Source organism: Monodelphis domestica, chromosome 3 (genome assembly GCF_027887165.1).
Source record: "Monodelphis domestica isolate mMonDom1 chromosome 3, mMonDom1.pri, whole genome shotgun sequence".
Classification (NCBI taxonomy): Eukaryota; Metazoa; Chordata; class Mammalia; order Didelphimorphia; family Didelphidae; genus Monodelphis; species Monodelphis domestica.
In genome coordinates, this window is record NC_077229.1 from 533661591 (window position 1) to 533685245 (window position 23655).

At 35.6% G+C, this 23655-nt stretch overlaps 1 protein-coding gene across 1 annotated transcript; it reads right to left on the reverse strand.

Moving 5' to 3' along the window:
* Positions 1-1885: 1885 nt before the first annotated feature.
* Positions 1886-23573, reverse strand: RIOK2 (RIO kinase 2). Its single transcript, XM_056825019.1, has 10 exons — positions 23426-23573; positions 21464-21602; positions 18916-19032; positions 16472-16647; positions 16246-16334; positions 15516-15707; positions 13102-13194; positions 8863-9399; positions 7729-7822; positions 1886-4250 (listed from the first exon to the last, which is right to left on the reverse strand). Exons 1-10 carry the CDS (start codon positions 23489-23491, stop codon positions 4089-4091), a joined length of 1665 nt encoding a protein of 554 aa, XP_056680997.1. The 5' UTR covers positions 23492-23573; the 3' UTR covers positions 1886-4088.
* Between the last annotated feature and the right edge of the window lie 82 nt (positions 23574-23655).

Below are 23655 nucleotides of genomic sequence, written 5' to 3' on the forward strand. Positions count from 1 at the left end.
CCGGAGTCTGAAGAGTCTGACCCTTTATTGAGATGGTCCTTGAGGTATGATGAAATGACTTAGCAGTAGTTTCTGGACAATGTACTGTTGAATCCTTTTATGGCTCTTGGCAAGGAAATGAGGAAGAATTCCTGCTTGTTCCAGGTCTCTGCTCAAAGGTCCCCAGTTCTCCAGATATTTGCTTAGTCTTTCTTCTTTCCTAGCATCTTCTGCTTCCAACCATCGTTGCTTTCACTCTACTCTTCTTGCAAAATTCCATCTTTTTCCCCTTTTGCAACCCACTTACAGAAGTGTCTTGAGGCCAAATTTGAATCCAGGACCATCTACAGGCCTGGTACTCTATCCACTCTATCCTACCTAGCTGCCTCCTGCATAACATATTTTTATAGATAAGAGTGCCCACCCTGGAGTCAGGAAGACTCATCTTCCCAAGTGCAAATTTGGCCTCAGACACTAGCACACTTCAGTTTCCTCATCTGTTAAGAGATGGAGAAGGAAGTGACAAACTACTTTGGTGCCTTTTCCAAGAAAACCCCAAAATGGGTCATGAAGAGTCATATGTGACTGAAAAACTGTTGAAAATTTAGTGAGTTTATTAAATGTGAATTTTAGTTTCTTACTCTCAGATGTCACTTCCCACATGGAAACCCTACCTCTAGACAAGAGAGGAAACAAAGGCTAATAGAGAAATTGGAGAGAGACAAAGGCACTAAAGGAGAGCTAAGCCCAAATGAGTGAATGTTTTACAGAAAATCAGCCAAACAGAACTGAAAAATTTAGAGCATGGGCTAATCTAGGGTCTGTGAAAGGGCCGATATATAGATGAGCATTTCTTTCAATTAGGAATTAAAGAACAAAATACTGTTTTGAGAAGGGGTCCAGACTTCACAAGACTACCATACCAAAGGAGCCAGTAACACAAGTTAGGAATCTCTAGTTTAGTGCTTTTGTTTTCCCAGGTGCAACCCCTCCTTGCCCACCCAACCTGGAGCTGCCTAGAAGATTGCTGCTGAAAGCTAAGCTTACACTTCTTAGTTGTGTGACAAGTCCTCTTTTCCTATTTCCTCATTGGTAAAATGAACTGGAGAAAAAAATGATAAACCCCCTCAAGTATCTTTGCTAAGAATACCCCCAAATGGAGTCAAGATACAAATGAAAATGACTTGACACAGCTCAAGGGGAAAACACTTCACAATTTAGTTTAGAATAGATTTGGTGGAACTACTTTTGCTAAGACAGAGGGCTGTAGAATTTAAGAAACTTTTTGTGTAGAGCAGCCCGTGTATCAGATTGCTTCTGATACAGATTAGTCCTTAAGAAGACCAAGAACATCAAACAAGGCCTGCAACCCAGAATTATAATTTGCTTTGGGGTGTTTCCCTACTCTAAGGGGTCTTAATCTTTTGTGTATGAGTGTGTGATGGACCCCTTTGTTGATCTACTGTGGGGCTTCTTTCTCAGATGGATAGATGCCTACCATACAAACACAATAACCATCTGGTGTTCAACAATTTTCAGTTAGCCTTGTCTCTCCATTAAATTGCAGAATCCTTGAAGATACAGCTCCTATTTTTTATTCCCTCCCCCCCCCCCCCCCGCTCTACCAGTGTCTAGTTTAATGCTGAGTAAATTAATATAATCACGGGCATTCAAACATTTGATATGTAAATTAAAGTAAAAATTAAAACTTTAAATAGGCAAAACATTTTTTGTTGTGCCTAATTTGAACATTCTATCAACTCAGAGTAGGTTAGTCTAGTCAGAATAGTTAAGATATGAACAATAGGATTCACCTCCAGTCATGGCAATTCAATAAAAGTCAGTGGGGAATAAGCTGTTGATTTGGCTTCATAAAACATTATATTACTTTTTTAAAGACTAAAAATTAAATTCAAAAAGTTTATTGATACTTTTACCAGTCATTTCCAGAATGAAACATTACATTTTAGGTCATTCCCATTCCTCAAAGTATTATTAACTAATTAAGTGGTAGCATCATTTAAACAAATGCAAAGTCAAAAACCTATAAAAACCTGTCATAGTGTGTCTGTAGAGATTTTACTGAGGTTAGCTACCAAGAAAATTCCTTTGATCTCAGAATAATCATCAAGACATTAAAAAAGTGTCTTGATTGTGGCTTTGTATTTAAATTCTTCTGAATACTTTTAATGTTTTTCTTCTTTGATATGGAAGTTCTGGATTTTGATTATGACATTCCTGGGAGCTTATATTTTGGGGTTTCAAGAGGTGATCGGCGGATTCCAGTTTTGTTTTTCCCACTGGTTCTAATAATTACAAGGCAGTTTCAATTCATATTTTCTTGAAATGTAATAAGGTGGTACAGTGGATGTTGTCAATGCCGGTGTCAGGAAAATTTACTCATGTTCAAGAGTTCAAATTTGGCCTCAGACACTTACCATCTGTGTGTGACCCTGTGCAAACCACTTAACTGTATGCCTCAGTTCCCCCTTGATAAAATGAGCTGGAGAAACTCCAAACCACTCTTGTATCTTTGCTAAGAAAAGCCCAAATAGGGTCATTAAGAGGCAGACACAACAGAAGTAGTTTTTAGGCAGCAAGATGATTTTTACATGATCTCTCCTTGATCTGCATTCCAGGTCAATTGTTTTTGTTAGGTTGTACCTTATATTTTTGGATTTAAAAAAATATATTTGTTGGTTCTAATCTAATTTTTAAAGTTTGTCATTTATGTTGTGTACCTCCTATACTAAGCTATTTGTCCCCTTCCAATTCTTTCTCTAGAATTTAATTTATATTATCATTTAAAAACTTACTTCCTTTCTTCCAGGAATTCCATTAGAGCATTTGGCAAACTTTGAGACTTGTACACAAGTTCCTTTTTTCTGGGTTTGTGTCTTGAGCACTCTGGCTCCACAATATTACTTTTTTATCTTTACTTTTTTTTTTTACCTTACTTCCTACATTGAGACTTCAAGGCATAGATAAGCCTTGTACTTCTGAAAAGCATGGTGAGACCTTCTATGGTTTGGATCTGTATAATTTAGGCCATTGTTGGTGAAATATTGGCACACGTGCCCAGCTGGCACACGGGGTGGGGAAATGCTGTTTCCCCTATTCTTAGAACCTGAGGCCATTTTCTGCATGCCCTGTCCCTCAGTCTAGTGGCTCCAAGCGAGTACTTCCTCCCTCTGCTCTCTGGGGTAACATGGGGGTAGGGTGGGAGTGGGAGCCCTCACAGATAGTTTGGGCACATGAACTTGAAAACCTTCACCAATGTTGATCTAGGCAATCCGCCAGATTCTTCAAGGACCAGGCCTCTTAGTCAGTTTATTTGGAGAAATGCAGGGTTGAACAACACAGACAGTTGCCTTCTAATCCCTAATTCTATAGGCTTCTGACCCCAGTTAGAGATCAGAACAATACAAGTTATAAGTTTGAGTACCCTTGACTCTAGTCCTTATGTTGGAGGCCTATGTACCATGCTCCAGCATAAGATTTTTCTGGACAGATCTTGTCCCTACCACCCATAGGCATTTGGCTATCAATAGGGACCTGTGGTAGCAAGTTGTTCTCACTGTAGTTTCTCCTTGAGTTTTTTGGTCAGTTTCTTTTCCCATCTTGCCAGAGTAATGAGACTCTCACTTTGCCATCTTGACAAGTATTATCTGTCCAGTGAGTATAAAAAGAGCCATGATGAGTGAAGAGATGGAAAATTATGCAAGTAATTAAAAAAATCTGGGCCATACAAAGAGCATGAGATGAAAAGATAAACAGATTGTATGTATTTTCTTCATTAAACTGCCATAGGACTAAAATGCTCTAGTTACCAGAGGGTCAAAAATGCCAATTTAGTGTATGTAATACTGTCCCAAATGCCTTTTACAAAGTTACCATTCTTTAAACTAGCAAAAAATTTTTAAATAAGTATCTTGAAAAAAATAAAATAATTACTTTAAAATAGATTTTCCTATTAGAAAATATTGAGTGGCTGGCTATATATATGCGCACATATTTAGATAACCAAAATTGTAGAAAAATACGATCTTCAGGGTCACACTTTCTACCCAATACATCATCAACTATACTTTTAGAAAAAGTTCCAATTGTTATCCCCAAAAACTAGCTGCCTCTAAGCTCGACTTGATATTATATACATTTTCTCTTCGTTGCTTGGTATATATATTTGCCTCGCCTTTTTGTAACCGCCGTTTAACTATAGCCTTTTGTTGTTTGGTCAATTGACGTTTCACCTTCTGTTTCACCAGTTCCTGAAAATGAGAGGTTAACACATTTTCAGCATTAATGGCAGCTAGATTTAGCAAGAAGATAGCCTCAGAAAAAATGATGAAAAACTCCTGCTCAATTTTACATTCTTATCTCTTAATCTTTGCCAACAGTCCGATGTCCACAATGAAAAAGATACAAAATCCACATTATCAACAACGAATTCTTAATCTCTAAAAATAGTAAAAAAAAAAAAAGTTCCAACTTTCCAAATTCAATGAAACACTGCCACCTAGCGTTCACTATAGGGGGGAATGGATATTTCTCCTACAGTCCTATTTATAGCACAGAGAAGGCAATTAATGTTGTTTTTAAAGCCAGTTGCCATTAAGTTAAACTACATAAAAACAATTCCTTCATTAATTTGGAAATTTGTTGTTCTGATGGTAGCAGGAATATATAAAAAAGTCATAAACAATATGGAGAAGATATAGAATGCTTTTTCGTGATTAGGGAAAACAAATTTAGCTCAATTTGCTTGAAATTTGATTCAGGTTCCTTATTTCATAAAATAAATTCAATAGGACCATTCCAGTTTATTTTTTCCCTTTTTCTGAAGTCCCCCAGAATTTATAATCTATTTCAGAAGGACAGGATCATCTACATATTTTTCTCTTTTGACACTGATGACAGGCAAGAAGAAAGCACTTAATATCTGTTGAATTTAATTGAATTCTGTATCTATGGCAGGAACTTTGACTTATTTCATCCTTGTATCTTCCACAACGCTTGGCTGTGCCCTGTATATAACAGGTGGCTAATAAATATTTGCTAAATTGAATATATACCTATATTTAGACTTAGATTAGAAAATAATGTTGATATTATAGATCACTTTAAAACAGGCTAGAAAGAACCTAGTAAGTCAGTAGATTTTGTTACTGTCTATTTGCTTTATAGTAATATTAGTATATGGTATATATACACTATATGTATAGCATATACATATATTAGTATATAGTAATATAGTATAGCTATATAGTTATAACCAACACCTGAGAATCTGGTTGAAGGCTGAGAGGTACAGAGAAGCACAGTGGAAAAAGCACTGGACTCATGAATGAGGACAGATCTAGGATTTGACTCCTGTTTCCAACTTACTAGCTGTATAACCACAGATAGTAAAGTTACTAATTAACTTTTCAATCTATTTCATTATGGGAACGATAACATTGTAGCATCTAACATGCAGGAACAAATGATGTAATTATATGTAAAGTATTTTGCAAATTTTAAATAAAAAAATTAATTTTTAAAATTATGCTTCAAAGAATGTGACCTCATTGATGTGGGCCTTCCCTTCCAATGACATAGACAAAGTCTGGCATGTCTACATGTTCTGTGGAAATCATCCGAATCTCAGAAATTTGATAAAGGGGGTCCAACCAAGGAAACAGTTGGACTGGAGTTCTTTTCATATATTCTGGATATCAGTAGAGTATTTATTATCACTTGTCCTTTGGGCTCATACAATAATACAATCCATTTAATGTCTTTCTACTCATATTTCTCTAACATTCTTTTCCTGTGTAAATCTTCATTTATAAAGTACACAACCTGTCAGCTCATATCCTGAGGTATTCCATGACTTGAAGTTACTTATCACTACAATAATGCTGGCATTACAAAAAATATGGCCTTTGCTTCAGGGAAATCTGAGGTCATAAAATGCACTGTGCAATTTCCCAAAGTCAATTCAATTGACTTCCCCCCCTCCTTGTTTATTTCTAGACCAAGCTTACTGTCCATTTGCAATATTTAAAAGTCCTTTTATATATATATACACATATATATATTGATGGATAAACAAATGTAAAATACCTAACAATTGGCACAGGAAAAAACCACTGCCTTTCAACAAATACCAGACTAGAATCAAGTTACTTATTAGGCAGTATAACTTTTAAAAACTTTTCACAAAATTCTTCCAATTTCCTCTTCATATCTTAAAGCGAAAACTTAGCGCAATGAATTAGAATATATAATAAAATTGTCCCCAATTCAGTATACAATAATAGATGTCATTTGTATATGCGATCTTACTGATATAAAATCTCTTTCTACAATGAAGACTGTAACAATGGTCTGCCAAAGGAAGACCAGTGAATGTGTTGGGGCAACTTTTCAACTTCTCTTGACACAGAAAGACCACTAGTGTAATACATGGGCTATCCCTCACTCGTGTGTCACATTACCAGGTCTGCTGTTTTCATTCTAGTCTGATATTTGTGGAAAGGCAATATTCCTTGTGACATTTGTCAGGTACTTCAAATTTGTTTATCAATACATCTATCTGGGTGTTTAAAATGCTGCAAACAGACAGGAGAACTGATGAAACTGAGGCTTAAAAAGGGACTAGTATATGAGGTGGATTCAAGCTCGGGTCTTTCCTGACTTCAAGTCTAATATTTTAGTACTGTATCATACCATCTCCTGTAGAGTTAATACTGTATATGATTACTAATTTGTTGCAAACCATGAAAACCCATATTAGTACTCATCTTTTTGGTACGGGTCTCATTTAATTAAACCTTTGTACCATCATCCAGCAAATGTTAGTGATGATGCTCTCTAAATTTATCAATATACAGTCCATACATAAAGCATTTCTAGTTATGTAGGACCTTCTAGGCCTTGTACTTCCAGGCTTAACTTTCAGGAATCCAAGATTATTCTCATATCATAGTTAAGATATCAGGGTAGGATATTAGGAGAGAATGGAAAAGTAAACAAAAACCTGATAAAGATATCTTCAGAAAAAATGGGGGGGGGGGGGTTGGGAGAAGACTAGAGGAGAAAACACTGCTCCACTGAATCTGAGTATATTGTTTTTACTCAGAAAACTATGCTTTTGATCACAGGGAGACCAGGAAAAAGTACTGAAAAAACCTTAAATGCCTTCCTGTTTCCTTTTTGTAAACCATGAAAATTAAAACAAAAAAAAAATTGTTCCATAGGTTCAGTTGTTACCTAAGAGCTGGCACTGGAGCCAACTGGATTCAAGTTCCACTTCTGACACACTTGCTGTGTGTATTTGTGAATAAGTTAACTTAGTCTGTCTTTGAGGAACCTCTTTTTAAGAATAGATCCCTACACCAATGAAATCAAAGCATTTAGGTTTTTGATTCTGGGGAAGGAAAAAAAAAGGGGGGGTGGGTAGGTATGGAAGAACCAAATAACCTCTCTGAAACCTAAATTTCTTTACCTACTATAAAATGAGGAAAATAATTGCTCTGCCTATCTTGTATAATTCAGGAACTATGCAAGTTCAATATAAGGCTTAACTCATTAAAAAGGCCTAAGGTGTTAATATATTATTGTTAACAATAAGGTTGTTTATATTTTGGTATCTTTTGATCCTCTGCTAGGTTACAAAATGAGCAGCATAGGGATCATGTTTTATGTGTCTTTGTACCTCTCAGAAGCACTATCCACAGACAACAAATATTTAAAAATAGTTACCGGAGGAATTGTGGAACAGCTAACAATACTGCTTACAGAAGTAACACTCTCACTTTTTCTTCTATGTTGATTAATTTGTTCCATGTTTTCGTCCCTAAAATAGAAAGCAAACTTTACTATATTAAGCAATAATTTAATTTGAATGTATAATTATCATACTATGACTAGGCATATGAAAATCTAAATCATAAATTGTTTCTAGCAATACTCTAAATTCTAGTCCAACAGTCTAAATGCTCCACAGTTAAGGACACAAAGTATCTCTCTTCTAGCTTTGTTACTTGAGAATCTATCAAGCTAAAGTCTTCAGAAAGAATATTACAATGTTAGAAAAAGTGAAGTTCTAAAATTAAAATGCTACTTAGTAATTTTGTAAATTAAAAATCTCATTTGGCACTTGGACAGAAATCATATTTTCACGAAAGGCTTATTAAGCCAATCGTAAAAATCTCTATAAATGGTCGAAAGATGCTGTCATCTAAAACACTTATGCTATGAACACTATGGTCTCAAATGTAGCTTTTACTATTTACCTTTCCTAAAATTAATTATTTTCATATCTGGATAGGAGGAATTTGTTTAGTCACTATATATTGTTTCAAATAGAGGTTATATCCCTGAAATGAGTTTTAAAAAAGATAAAGACATAGATATATAAAATGTATGTCTACAGAAATGTAGTTATGCATATAGATACTATCCCCACCCCACCCCAGCCCTTTCCCCACTGGTACTTCATTACTACACTATTTTGGTGACAAAGATAACTCAAGTCCCAACTCTATGACATAGTCTAGATGAGCAAGTGTCAGTACATACAAATGAAGCACAATGTGTATATGTGTTAAAAAAAATCCCCAATTTTCCTTCAGTAGTGTGCAGCTGACTTTTAAATTCAATCTATAAAGAGCATCCTATCAATTCTTTAGAAGTTACCATTTTGCAGCATTAACAGAGGTTCAACAAATCATTTACTTAAAATCAATCAACAGGCTGCCTTGGATCAATAGGTCAAGAGTAACATTGCATGACTTCATTTTTTATAAGGACACCCATACATCAGGTTTTTTGAAAGATAATCCTTTACTACTAGAACCACGAAAAAGTACTGAATCAATCAACAGAGATTCATACCTGAAAGGCCTAAATTCTTTATTTAATGCTGACAAGTTAACCAGATCAGGGCATTCATCTTCACATTCCTGAGTATCAGCAGGAATTTCTCCTTGATGCATTTGATCTTCTTCCTTGATATTTTTAGTATCTTTTTCTTCAGGAAAATCAATTGCAGAATGCATTAAGCAACTTCTCTTTTTTTCTTCAACAGTCTCTCCTTGAATTTCTCTTAATGAATGACTGAATTCAGTCATTTCAAAACACTGTGTACTATCACTACCCTCAGATAGCACATCTGTATTCCTCTGTACCAGGTCTTCAGAAGAGTTCTTTTTACAATCATCATCTGATTTATCTGGGAAGTTTCTCTCATTTTCCAACTTAGAAGTCTTTACCTCTTCTGTTAGTTCTTCAAGTGATGAAGGACATTCAGATTCTCCATCTGTTTCAAGACTCTCATCATCAGGACCTAGTGGATGAAGTAGTTCATCATCTTCCTGCATTTCTTTTGTATATCCACTGGCAGAAATTTCTACATCAAGAGAGTCCTCCCTCCTAGGAAAAAAAGCAGTTTCAAGCATTAACATTAAAACTCACCCCCCCCCCCCTTTTAAATGTTTAATTTCATATGGTCTTGTTGAATTCCATATTAATTTCTAAAAGTTAATATACTCAAAAAATGAGTTTTGAAACCTCAAACACAATTTTTTTTCTAATTACTGAAGCACATATTGAATACATATTTTAAGTTTTTAGATTTACAAAATTTATGTTAAGATTACATAATATAAATTAAGTGTGGAATACAATAAATATAACAATTTGAAAACTATAGGAAAGATGTTTACCTATTTAATTCTTTTTTTTTTTTTGCTAGCTTTTTAGTGGATTACAATAGTGTGTTAGAGCCAGTTCATATGGCCTTGCAATAAGTTGACAGTTAAATCTTCAGCTTGAAAAAAAACTGGCAAATTTTACAAATCAGGGCTTGATTTATACTGTGGACTATCTTCACTTAAGGAACTAGTGGAGAAAATGTAAATAATACACATTAAACCCAAAAAGTGTCCTATGAACATTTTTTTCTCCCCTGGTGAGCAGATTGTTAAACATTTGCCAGCAAACCTTCTGAGTATTTTCTATTCCTCTACTCTTTTATCCCCAACTGAAAATCTTGGACCACCATTGACTAAAACAACATAAAAACAGGCTCTCAAGATGTCTAAGAATGACTCAAAATAAATTAATAACGAATGCCACATTCTTGAAAAAAAAAAGATATGGTAAAACATTCAGTTACCATCTGATTTGATTCTATTAATAAGAGTTCTATTAATAAACATACAACTTGGATCTAAATAAAAATCTCCAACTTTTTTATGTCACGTGATTATTTTCTTCCTTAACACCAAAATGATCACACTGATGAAACTGAATGCTGGCAGGTATGAATCTATTTCTTTGTCTATACACTAAAATTATCAATTATTTAAAATTTTCAACACTAATCATGGTTTATACAATTCATATGATAATGACATCATACACCTGATTTATCATTACTTAAAAATGTTTCACTGCCACAATATACAATCCTGAAGTTCCTACTACCATAACACTCTATCTTCCTATTTTGCCCTGTTTCACTGCTCAAGTCTATTCTCCATCTCTGCTGTACCCTTCAGCCTTTCCACTTCCTCCTTGTTTCCCTAGACCACCACTTTTGATTTGGTCTAATTTCACTCTGATCAAAACCTGCACAATTTGACTTTATAAAATCTACCCTCAAATCACTTATCCCATTGCCCTGTTTAGCCATTAATCTCTTTTCAAACTTGGATTACTCTTGACATGTCTTTTCTCCTCCTATATTAGAATATGGTAAACTAGAGGAATTCACATAACTGTGATGACTGGGTTCCCTGCTAACTGATGTTATCCAATCTCAAAGGGACCCCCTTACTACTGCACTCTAACACATTTACTCTTCCTTAACTGACTCTTATTTCACTGCCTAGAAAGGATGTTTTAAACCTTCTCCTTAGCAGAGTCTTGTCTTATAGAAAGAAATGAAGCCATCCATTTTAAGTATTACCTAGTTCTCAATTCCACATTTCAAATCACTTAACCATCATCTTCCAATTCTTTCCTTTCTCCCAATCTCAGAGGAGCATAGGCAGCCCTTCTATATTTGAGGCTGAATAATGTTACTTCCTCTCATACAAGGCATATATAGTTAAAATGGCCAACTTGTTTAGCAAAACAAAACAATGTAATAGTTTCTTTAAGGACTGACTCAATCTGTGAAAATCTTATCCTCAGAAGCATAAAGTTCAAATGATTAGGTCCATGTGATTCATGATGCCAAATCTATGTAGTTCAAAGTGAATCACTTAAGGTAAAAAAAAAAACAAAAAAACAAAACAAAAAAAACCAAGCTAAAAGGTGATCATAAGCAGGTTCATCACTAAGAACATGAAGATTCAGTAAAGATGATGACATTTCTTTCATAGTCATTGATGATCCTCATCACTTAAGTGTTCTCTTGGCCCACCAGCCAGGCATTCTATCTGTCTTTCCCTGGGGAAGGGAGGGGAAAAGAAGAAAATAAAATCTTTGGCCCATGATAAGAGTCTTCTTTTGTGGAAGCTGGTTAGATATTTTCATTTCCTTCAAAACTGTTAGAAAGCAAGCCCTTCTCTCCAAAATGCAAAACAATGAACATTTGGGGGACAGCTAAGGTAGCACATGTAGAATCTGCTAGGCTTGGAGACAGAAGGATCTGGGTTCAAATCTGGTCCTGTGTGATCCTGGGCGAGTCACTTAATTGCACTTAAGAGCCTTTACCTCTTTTTTGCCTTAGAAATGATATATCAATTCTAAGGTAAAAGAGTCATAGAAAAGAAAAGGTCACTGGGTGTGACAATAATGTGAAGGGGCCAATCGAGTTTACACTATAGATACAGTAGGCTTGCCTTTTGCCTCTGGAAGCTGCTGCTTGTCTGCCACTAAGGGCCTGTATCTTTGCCCACAGTTTCTGGGGCTTTTAAGTGAATGTAACTGTTGCTGCCTTTGGCTATCTTCTGGTCCTGGCCGCTGGTGATGGAGGCCTGCAATCTGCTATGCCAGGGTCAATTGTCACCCCTGTACCAAGCCAGAGAAATTGCTACTACTGGGGCTTAAGCTCTTCTGTCCAATTTTGGAACAGTGTTACTGTAGGCTAGAGCACTAGGGGGCCTGACTCAGTCCTGCTATAGCAGGCCTGAATCTGGTCCACTCTGCAGAAAACTACTGTGGGTCTGTACTACAACTATAGCTACTGTTGCTGCCACTCCTCTTCCCTTTGCTTGGCAGGAGCACAATGAGTTCTGCTTCTGTCCTCCTCTGCTGAGTTAAAGACACAAAACGATACAAAAAGCAAAGACAGAGATTCCTCTTGGCCAGAGCATGGGCTCTCTATCTCCCCTGTGTAAGCAGTAATCACTTCTGCTAGGGTTTGGGAAATGCTCCTGGTAGCTGACCTGTGTTCTTTAGGGTCTGTGGAGGTTCCAGGGAGAATTATAGCTCACAGTTCAGGGGGTAAGAGCAGAAAATTACCTTGATTTGGATTCTCTCACTTTCTGGGGTATGGGTAGAGGGAAGTGACTTCATGGCCACTTCTGATGGTTGGCTACATTCACCAACAATCTTAGATACTGAGGACTGCTGGCCCAGCTGCATTGTCATTTCCAAAAACTCATTAAAACCAAACAATTTAGACAAATATGACTCCTTTAAAATGGGTAAAGCTCTTCTTCCAGGAACTCTCCAAGGCTATTCTGGACTGAGTCAAACTCAGGCCAATTTCCTAATAGTTTAGGTTTGATATAGGAATCAAATGACATGCTCCTATCGGTCATTTGGCAGAGATTTATTTGGCTACAGAAGGTGGATTTTAAATGAGTAGAGGCGCTGTGGACACTTTGAAATGATTCAGTTGAAAACAGCTCCCTTGCCTGGGCTGTCCCTTTCAGTCCATTAGCCAAACATCAGTGCACGCTTGGAGCTCCCCCTAGTGGCCAGAACTGATGTTAACAGCTTCAAGTTTTAGTCCCTGGAGCCACAATGGTCTCTGTACCTTTTAAGGAAAAACTATCCTAACTTGTTCCCAACCCATATCATTGTTCAATATTTTCAATTAACTAAAAATATAAGAATTGAGTTACAAAAACAAAGTTGTATCAATTTAAAATAATTTAAATATTCCATAGAACTAACCTGATATCTCCAAAGGTTGGATAAAGTTCACTTTCATAACTGAAACGTTTTATGAAGAAATCTCTAATGCACCTAACATCTCTGTCGAAGTACCTGCAAAAGTAAGAAGCATTTTGTTATCTAAATTGCTCCTACTTCCCCCATTTCTTATCTCTCTACACACATGGTACACTTAGTTAAAGGGAACTTCTGGATGAGGAAACTCTCTCCACCAATGCAGATCTCTGTAACTTAAAAGACAGTCTTAAAAGAGGACAGGTAGCATGACTTGAACATGGTTCTTCACGGCTATCAGTCTATTATGCTAGGCTGTTATTTAAAGACATTTTAAAAAGTGAGGCGATGATAATGGCCTATTGGCCATTGGTGATAATGTAAAACAGTGTGAAAAGAAGCAAAACCAAACATATTTTAAAGTTACTCATGAGAAACAAATGATCCTTCTTAAAACTTTACTGCGAAATTTGAGGCCACGTTTCATAAACTCCCTTCTTTCTTTCTTCTTCAATTCACTGACATTGTCCCCAATTCTTTCCTTCTCTATTCTAATTTCTGATTGTGACCATGTTTTCTTCAGTCTTCTCCAGCATATTGTTCCTTCCAATCTAAAGTTAATTTCTGACTGCTTTAAAATATGCCCCAAAGAGGCAGCTAAGTGACTCAGTGGATTGACAAGACAAGATTGACGTCCTAGCTGTGTGACCTTGGGCAAGTCACTTAAACCCCATTACCTAGCCCTTAGTGCTGTGCTAACTTGGAACCACTACTTGGTATTGATTCCAAGATGTAAGGTAAGTATTTATAAAAACCAAAAACAAACACCATGCCCAAGACTCCAGCTTTCTTAAAAAACAAAAAACCCTTCACTGAACCCTCATTAAATTGTTAGTTACCCATCACTTATCAAGTCCTTGCAATGTGCCAGGCACTGTGCTAAGTGCTAGGAATACAAAAGAGCAGAAACACAGAAATTAATCCCTACCCTCAAGAGCCTTACTTACTAATGGAGACATGTAATTAATAGGTGTATATAATGTAGAGAGTAGAAGGAAAATGACCTCAGAGGGAAATGCTCAAGGGGCTGGGGGTGGGGGGGAGAAGGAGGGGGGATGACAGGGAGAGGAAGCACTATAAAAACCATTTGTAGAATTTGATTTGACCTGAGTCAAATGAAAGCAGGGATGGCAAGAGGTGGACTAGGGAGAACAGTCAATGCAAAGGTGAAGCAAAGAGCTAGTGATGTGTGGGAGGAATGCCAGGTGGGACCGCACTGACTGAACATAAAATAAATGGAGGGGAGTAAATGTGAGCAGACTGGAAAGGTAGCAAGAGTCTAGGTTATGAAGGAATTTAAATGCTAAATGGAGGGCTTAATATTTGATCTTAGAGGGAGCCACAGAGTTTACTGAACAGAACATTTTAGAAAAACCAGTTTGGTAGTAGTAGTGTGGAGGATGGATTGGAATGAGCAGAGACTTGAGACAGGAGGTCAATTAGAAGGCTACTGCAATAGTCATTCAAGCAAAAGGAGATGTGAGAAATCTAACAGTTATTATTCTTATCCATTAACGAATGTAAAAATGTTACTAATGTCCATTAGTAGAAATAAGTAATTAAAGGGAAAAAATTCTAATGAGGTAAAAATTATAAGCAATTATTTTCAGATCTGGCAATTAGGTTCAAACTAAAACTACATAACCTCACTCAGTGGAGTAACTAAAATTCTTGATTAGTTTTTTCTGACTTGTAAAAAGCATACATTCATTTATGCTGTATGTCTCCCAAAGAATAAATTCTCTTTCACAGTTCCTACTTCATGAAATCAAATTTATTCATATAAATGATTAATAGCAAAAATGATCCTTTTCTAGGGGGAAGGTGGGTAGCTCAGTGGATTGGGAGCCAGGCCTCAGACCCTTCTTAGCTGTATGATCCTGGGCAAGCCACTTAACTTTCCACTCTTCTAAGGTGGAAGACAAGGAACAAATGATTTCCCCTCCTTTCCAGAAGAGAAGAAAAAATCTTAATCATTCTAAATGTCACCAATTTGAAATCTTTTGAAAAGGACATGCTCTTCCTTCATAATTCAATTATGTACAAGGCAGCTTTGAACCTTTAAAAACTGAAAACAGAGAAGACTGGGGGAATATAGCCTAGGAGAAGTGCAAGTCTCTGGAGTCAAAGGTCCTTATTTCAAACTTTACCTGCCTACTTTTGTCACCTGATCTCTCTGTCCTTGTTTCTTCATCATGACGAAGTTTACTAGACAGTCTGAGGTCCTCCTTTCACTGCTAAATTTATGATCCTATGACTGTCTACTCCAGATGGAAAATTGGGAAAGAATATGAAGTAATCTTAAAAAGGCTGGTCAATAATCAATCTTTATTTTTAAATCCAGTCATTCCAGTACATACCATTCAGCATTTGGATGAGACGTTGAGACCATTTGTGGGAAGTCAATCATGGTTATGTGGTCATTTTTATCCAAAATTAGATTGAATTCATTGAAATCACCATGAATTAGTCCATGATTGGCAAGTTTAACAATTAGTTCCATGGCTTCATTATATACTGCAGCAGGATCTTCAATGTGATGTACCTGGCACCTAATGCCATTTAAAGTGCAAAAAAGGTATTAATACAGATACTTTTAATTTATCACTTCTATAGTCATATACAAATGCTATGTGGGTTACTTAAATGCTACTTTTTAGTTATGATGGGAGTTTGCCTGAAATTTGGTAAACATGGGCTTTTGAAAGTACATTTCAGAATTTAGAGCACTTTTCTCAATTAGTATTCTAGAATGAAGATGCCTCTAGGGGCCGGAAACAGATTAAACTAAAATTGGGAAATATCTAACAAAATATGTAAAAATACACTGCAATGAATTAATATTATTAGTGTGTGGTTTTCTAAGTTGATATGTAGCCTGCAGGATTGTTTTCTATTTGAGTTGACACCTCTATTTTAGAATATAGTGGTATATTACAAAACCCCTATTTCAAATCAAAACTCATTTTTCAGTATTCTTTTTATGTTTACTCTTTTAAAATAAATCTCTAAAGTAGCATTACAGTTCTTAATTTTTTTTTTATTTCAACTTGGTTTACTAAGAATTTATGCTTTAAAAATGATACTTACAAAGGATAACCATTTATGAGTTCCATGACTACTGCATGTCTATTATAATCAATTGGTTTTGGAACTGGAAATTTCCTCTCATAGAGAGCCTGAAAAAATGCAAAACATGTGAGAGAGAGAGAAAACAAGAACAGAAAATCTGTAAAATTAATTATTTCAGGTTGCTGTGTAAAGCTAAAGGAAAAACTAGCAAAAGCAGGTAAAAGTATGTTATAATTAAAAGTACCTTCATATAGGCAAATTCCTTCATGGCAGACAAACGGGATAAATAAAGCCATGACATATTATGCCTATGCTTGTGGTAATCACGCTTGTTTTTCAAATTACGGAATGAAGTTCTTCCCAGTCTATGAAGCTTTAGTGCAAACTGTTTCTCTTCTTCATTTGCAACAATGTAAATATCTGTAGTCCAAAGAATGAAAAAACCAGCATTACTACATGCAGGGTAATTTTTCCCCTTGAGTTAAACCAATTCTAACCTCTCCTCAATACTTAACTTCATTTTTTAAAATTTAAAAATGATATTTCCTAATATAGATAATTAGAAAGCCTGTTGTCCACATTATGTCAATAGTTGTAGAGACAACCTGTAGAAACTGGTCTTTCAGGACATACATTTGGAAGAGACACAGAGCAGGGGCAAAAAGTTTGGCCCAGAATCAAACAGGAAGAACAGAGGGGGATGGATAACTTTTGGAAAACTGCACAGTGTTTTATTTTCTCCCTGAAACAAAGGCCAATCTATTGAATATCAATAATCACGGAATACCAGTCTTTGAAAACACATCGTTATCCACTAGTACTATGAGAGGAATAGTGTAAAGGATGTCATCAGTTAAGATATTTCTAATTGGCAAAGAAGGTGGGCCAATCATGAAATGGGAGAGAAGATGACAGGCCTCAGGTTTCATTCACATATATGCAATGCCAAGAGCATTGCAGTGATCTTTAAAGTGGGATATACATAAAGAACTTTTATTTCTATTTGTTAGCTTAAACTAAGCATTAATATGAGTATTAATGGCAGCATCCTCAGATTTCATGTCAGACCATGCCATAGTCACACATCTTGTATGACAGATAAGGTTTCCTCAGGGAAGAATGGGAGTTCCATAGCACAGAGGATCTAAAAATGGCACACACTTGTTGGTTCACTTTCAGTGAACTGTGATGTATGCCAGTTTCCTAGTTAAGTGGATTTATGGGTATTATCTAGTTATCCAATCAAAAAGAAAATTTTGTAAAGAAATCTATTGAAGTACAGGTGATAAAGGAAATGACAGAATTGATACTTCATGAACCGCCAATTATATTATGAGAGTTAAAACAAGTAACAAATCATTTAAGATCTCACAATGGTCAAAATTAATGTGAAATTATCAAGATTATTTAAAATAAAGATTTACATTAACTAACTATGGATGTGTATATATATATATATATATATATATATATATATATATACATACTCTGGATGTATCTTGTATCCTGCTTTATTAGCTATAGCTTAAAGTTTGTGAAGTGCTTTACATATTTTTTTGATTGATTCCTTAAATGCCATGAGATAAGTATTAGATACCTCAATTTTACCAATAAACTGTCTCAAGAGAGGTAAAATGATGACCTATCTAATAAGGGTAAAATGTCTCACCTGTTTTTCTAGTTTTAAGAGCATAAGTCCAATGCATTAACTACTACTATAAATTCCCTTACCATTATTTTTAGAAGTTTTTGTGTATAATCTATGTCACTGTAAAAAAGTTTCTTTCTTCATAAAACAAACTGTTTAAATGAAAATATTTGTGGTCCTTGGATACTCATTTTCTTTTGAATATCTTCACCTGATTGTAACCGCTTGTTATAAGATTTATAAGGTAATGATCTGTTATCATGACAAAATCTAAGAGTAAATATTTTTTAAATAAAAACAGAGTATATATTTGAAGATAATATATAGAAGTAATACATTAGAATAACTTTAACTCGGGAAGACTTGTATAAACTCATGAAGAGTGAAATGAACAGAACCAGCAGAACAGCAATATTGTGAAGACAATCAACTGAAAGACTTAGTAAAAGAGTCATACAATGAACCAAAACAATTGTAATGGAATATGAAGAATCATGCTATTTAGAGAGCTCTAGACAGATAGCTGAGAGAGGCAAAAGTGTAGACTTAAGTATATTTTCTTAATTTTTTGGGGGGGGGGGACATGACTAATGTGGACATTTATTTGTGTCACTACACATATTTATAATGGTTCCCCTCCCCTCTTTTACCTTTTTGATGGTTGGGGAAAGGTGAATGAGAGGGAAATAATTTGAACTGCAAAAAGAAAAAAACAAACCCACGAATTAGGGTCTTTCATCTCAGCTCTGCTACTTATTATCTGTGTGAGCTTGGATAACTGATTTCAACCTTCTGGGTCATTTTTTCTTCATCTATAAACCGAAAGGGCAAGGCTAGATGATCTCTAATTCTTATAGCTCTAAAGTCTATGGACCTAATTATGGATACTGTAACTTAGAAAACTAAAAAGTCCTTCTCTTCATTTTCTAAATAAGAACCACCCTATATATCCACTGACATATAGCAGAAGGAAGAACAAATAAAGGCAAAGGGAAGCTAATTAAAAATAAAAAAAGGAATTCAACATTCCACAAAATTACCTGATTCTTTGCCAACACCCATTTGGTTTCCAACAGAGTCAACCACCTGTCTCGAAGAAAGTGCTTTCAAAGCAAGGTAATCATAACCCCCATTTGTCAACCGATAACCCTGGACAGCTGGGGGGAGGGGGGAAAGGAAAATTCTTTTTAGTTACACATTTATTTTGCAATCAAGTCTGTTGTCATTAGGTACCAATTCTTAAATTATTTTCACTTTATGTAATATATACTTTTCCCTTGAGAGTTCCTTGATAAAGTTTTAATGTTATTCTCTTTTGTTTCTAAACACAGATGTTATATATATATATATATATATATATATCTTGCTTATATTAAAAAGTTTCACTTGTACTGCCTATAAGCATATTTCTATCCTTTTGTCAAAATTCTTCTGAAACTAATGACTGTTTTTCTATATAGACACACTGGATAAAGAATAAGCTTGTTTGTAGTTAAGAGCTAATCGGGATCCTACAGTAAGCCAAAAATCTTTTTCATTACCCAGACATCTTTTGCTAAAGTCTTGCTCACTCTCAGATGCCTGGCTGACCTTGAAGAGTTATCCATCACAAACTCTATCTGAAGCAGCCTAAACTGACTTAAACCAGCCTTGCTTAACCAGATTTTCAGATACATATGTATTTTCTACTTATATCACACTAGTGCTCCTATAATATTCCATAATGTTGACATATGTGTTTTGTTAGCCGTTCTCTATAGTTTTTGAAATGGAGAATAATGAGGTTCTAGCTCCATGGAAATAGTTTGTTTTGATAATGGTTCTAATTTATATGGAAATTATTATTTTTAAAATTAGTATACTGTCAGTTTTCCTCTTCCCAAAATTTCAATGTGCACTGCAACCATTAGATAACAGATTGAACAAATATTCATCCAACTTTTTAAAGTTTAAGAAATTGAGGATAATTGACTTGTCTCAGGTCATAAGAGGTAGAAAGTAAAAGTCACTACTAAAGCTATGGTACAGTTCTACAACCTTGAATCTCTAGCACCATGATATTTTCTGCAGTTCACACCTTGCCAATTAACCTGAGTCATCCCCACCATCCGATTTGTTTGTATTTCTGTGGTACACTAAACCACTACAAGAATTCACACAACAGCTATTCTTACTTGGTTAAAAGGAATTTGTTATTTAATCTCAACTAAGCCCTCACTGTAATCCTTTGGAGATATTATCTGTATTAACTACTTCATGGAGTTAACATGAGGATCAAATAAAATGATAATGTATAGTCAAAATGCTATATGAAAGTCATCATGAAGCACTTTCCTCATAACCCAAGTATAGATTTTATTTCCCCCCAAAAAATTACTCAAAGGGAGGCAGAAAACTTTTTCTATACTGACATCTATCTTTAACAAAGGAGATCTCATCCTTTTTCTTCAAACTAAGAACCATCATGACCTTGATTTAAAGCATCTCATTTTTTCAATGTAGTAAGAGGTTCTGTTTGACTTTACCTTCAAATAACCATTTCTTTCCCTGACTTCCTGATCATACTTTTTCAGTGACTTACTTTTTCAATCACTCTCTAGTCATCCTTACTTTCTTGCAGTAAATTTCATTCATTAAGTATCTATGCAAATGTAAAATATAATCTCTGTCCTCAAAGAGTTTATAAATATTCTGAAGAGAGAAAGCAAAATCACAGAATCTTAAAAGTTGGAAAGGACCTCATATTGTCTAGTGTTTGGTCTAGTCTCCTAACTCCACGAAGGATCCTTTTATATTCTTTACAAAACATGTCTCTTCTCCAGTTCTAAGCCTCACATTTTTGTTACAGGTACTTTAGTTTACTTATTAAATTTTTTTTAATTTTAAAAATATTTTCCCATGTTTATATATGTCATTTTCTTTCCTTCCCCTCTACCCTCCCCCTTCCCAGATCCAATAAGCACCTCCACTGGGTTATACAAATGTTACTACTTATACCTAGTTCCATATTATTCATTTTTGCAATAGAGCAATCTTTTAAAACCAACCCCCCCAAATCATATATCCATACAAACAAATAAGTAATTTGTTTTTCTTCTGTGTTTCTACTCCTTCAGTTCTCTCAAGGTGAATAACAATTTTTTCTCTCAAGCCCCTTAGGATCATCTTGAATTAGTAAAATCCATTATATTTGTATTGTTCCACAATGTTTTGGTACTTTAGTTTAGATGTACTGCTTATCTTAAAAATCAATATGTCTAAAGTCATTTACCTAATGTCCACTGAAGCTCCCAGTGCTCTGTAAAGGGTAGGCAAACAACACATATTTGTTTTTTATTTCTACCTATTAAAAATAAGATTAGCATCAAAGTTATCTTAATCTAAGATGAGGGAGACAAATGAGCACAGTTAAAAGAATACTGGATTTAGAGTCTGAGGCCTGGAAATCAAAACCTAACTTACTAGCTGTGTGAAAGAAGCAAATTACTTATGTTGAGAAAAAGAAGATTCTTATCATTTTAGAGAATTGAAAAAAAAGTATCCTAATATTACATAGGTATTCATTAAAATGAACTGCATAATACTTACTTTTAGTTCGTTCATAAGCTAAGAGTTTATGTTTTGCCAGTTCTCTTAAAATCTTATTACAACCGCCATGTTTAAGGCTGGCTATAGATGCGATCAAACTGCAAGGAACTATTTCATGATTCTTCATGCCCATTTCAACCTGAAGTTAAAAAACAAACAAAAAATGACAACATGCATACGCTTCTAAAATGACTCTTCTTCAGCTTTCACAACACACAAAAATGTAGCATCTTAGTTATTTTAAAATATTTTGTTATATAGCACTAGAAGCTGACAAAATGGGGCAAGTTATGCGATAGAAATTTGAATCTAAGAATTTAAAAATACAAGTTTTAAAAAGTGACAGAATGACTCATTCTGAAAGATAGGTTAACTTAACTTCAATGTTAGCTAAATCACTTTTATCCTTACAAGATAATCTCCAGCAGGAAGGCTGATAGAAATAAAATGGCTCAATTCCTGTTTCCCCATCAAAAAATTCACCCCAAACAATAACAAACAAAAAAAAAAAAGACATGCTTATCTTAGAGACTGGCATACAGTAGCTTTTTAATGAATATTTAGAATTCCTATGGAGATGGAGTATGGGAAGATAGTGCAATAAGGCCGGAAATTACCTGATTTGCCCAAATTCCCTTCAAATAACTTAAATAATGTTTCAAATTGAATTTTAGAGTGGCAGAAATTATAAAAAGTTGGGGTAAAGCAGTTTTTTTTTAGAAAAAGAAATTTAACAGTCTTTAATGAGCTTCCTAAGGAAAAAAGCACCAGGATCAAATGGATTTACAAAGTGAATTCTACCAAATATTTAAGAATCAATTAATTTCAATATTAAATAAATTATGTGGAATAAAGGAGTTCAACCAAACTCCTTTCATGAGACAAATGTCATGCTAATACCTAAACTAAGAAGCACAAACACAGAGAAAGAAAATTATAAACCAATTTCACTAATGAACATTTATGCAAAATATTAACTAAAATACCAGCTAGGATACTAGAGCAACTTATCACAAAAATAATATAGTAACCAAGTAGAATTTAAACCAGAAAAAAACCATTACATAATTGATTTTATCAAATCAAATCATGATTATATCAGTAGATGCAAAAAAACTTGACAAAATATAACTTATTTTTATTAAAACACAATGAATCAGACATAAATGAATTTTTCCTTAAAATGATAACAAGGTCTACCTAAGATTATCAAAAAGTATTATTTGTAAGGAAAGCAAGCTAAAAGTCTTCTCAATAATGTGAAGCAAGGATTCCCATTATTATCATTATTATTCAATATTGTACTAGAATTGTTAGTACCAATCCTGCCACAAACCCTAGGCAAGCCACTTAAAACGAAGAACTCCTAAAGGCAGGAACTGTTTTTTTCCCCTCCTCCATCTCCACACCACTTAATCTGCAGCAAAAGTCTGGCAAAACAGTAGGTGCTTAAGTGAATGTTGGCTGACAGACTGATTTAACCCGTTTCATCAGCAAAATGAAGAGGAAACCAATACTACTTTTATATTGTAGCGTAAACTAAGGACCAATGGAGAAAATAACACAGAAGAGGCTATGCAAACCTTATAGTTTCAGACAAATGTTCAGTACAGATACACAAAGTGGCGCCCGGTGCTCCAGGGGCGGGGCAAGAGTTCACAACTTCGGCGGGGGACATACCCCTCCCCCGTCCCACGCGTGGCCGGACTTCCCACTCCCGCCTCAGACGGGAGGCTTTTTAGCTGAACGAAAGCCTTCGGAGCCCTTAGAAGGCTAGGCTCGCGGCTTTTGGGAGTCGGGGCAACCACAAGCGACCACCCGGTTTTCCGGGGCTCTCTGTCCCGGCAGATTCGATTCCTTCCCCCTGCCGACCTTGAAGCCCGGCCCGTGCCCAGGTTGCGCCCGCCAGAGGAGAAGAACGGAGAAGGCTGGGGTCGGGAGACGGCGCATCCCGGGTCTTACCGCGGTCAGAACTCTGAAGTCGTCACGCGTCAGGTATCGCAGCTTGGCTACGTTCACCTTCCCCATGGCTGCTCCAAAAGACAACCAATGCCGGAATACTCCCAGCGCGCGTGCGCGATGAGGCCGAGGGTGGGGCGTGAAGCTGGAAAGGCGTCTCAGGCGCATGCGTCATTTGCCTGGCAGGTCCTTGTCGGTATATAAAACTCCAGGCTTTTCCTTTCGAATAAGAA

Excerpts from the sequence above, each read along its gene's own strand:
- RIOK2 (XM_056825019.1), bottom strand. The coding sequence starts at position 23,491 with ATGGGGAAGGTGAACGTAGCCAAGCTGCGATACCTGACGCGTGACGAC. Across the intron at positions 15,708-16,245 it reads CTCATAAATGGTTATCCTTT|GTGCCAGGTACATCACATTG; the intron begins GTAAGTATCATT and ends AAATGGCATTAG. Across the intron at positions 4,251-7,728 it reads GCTGTTCCACAATTCCTCCG|GAACTGGTGAAACAGAAGGT; the intron begins GTAACTATTTTT and ends TCTCATTTTCAG.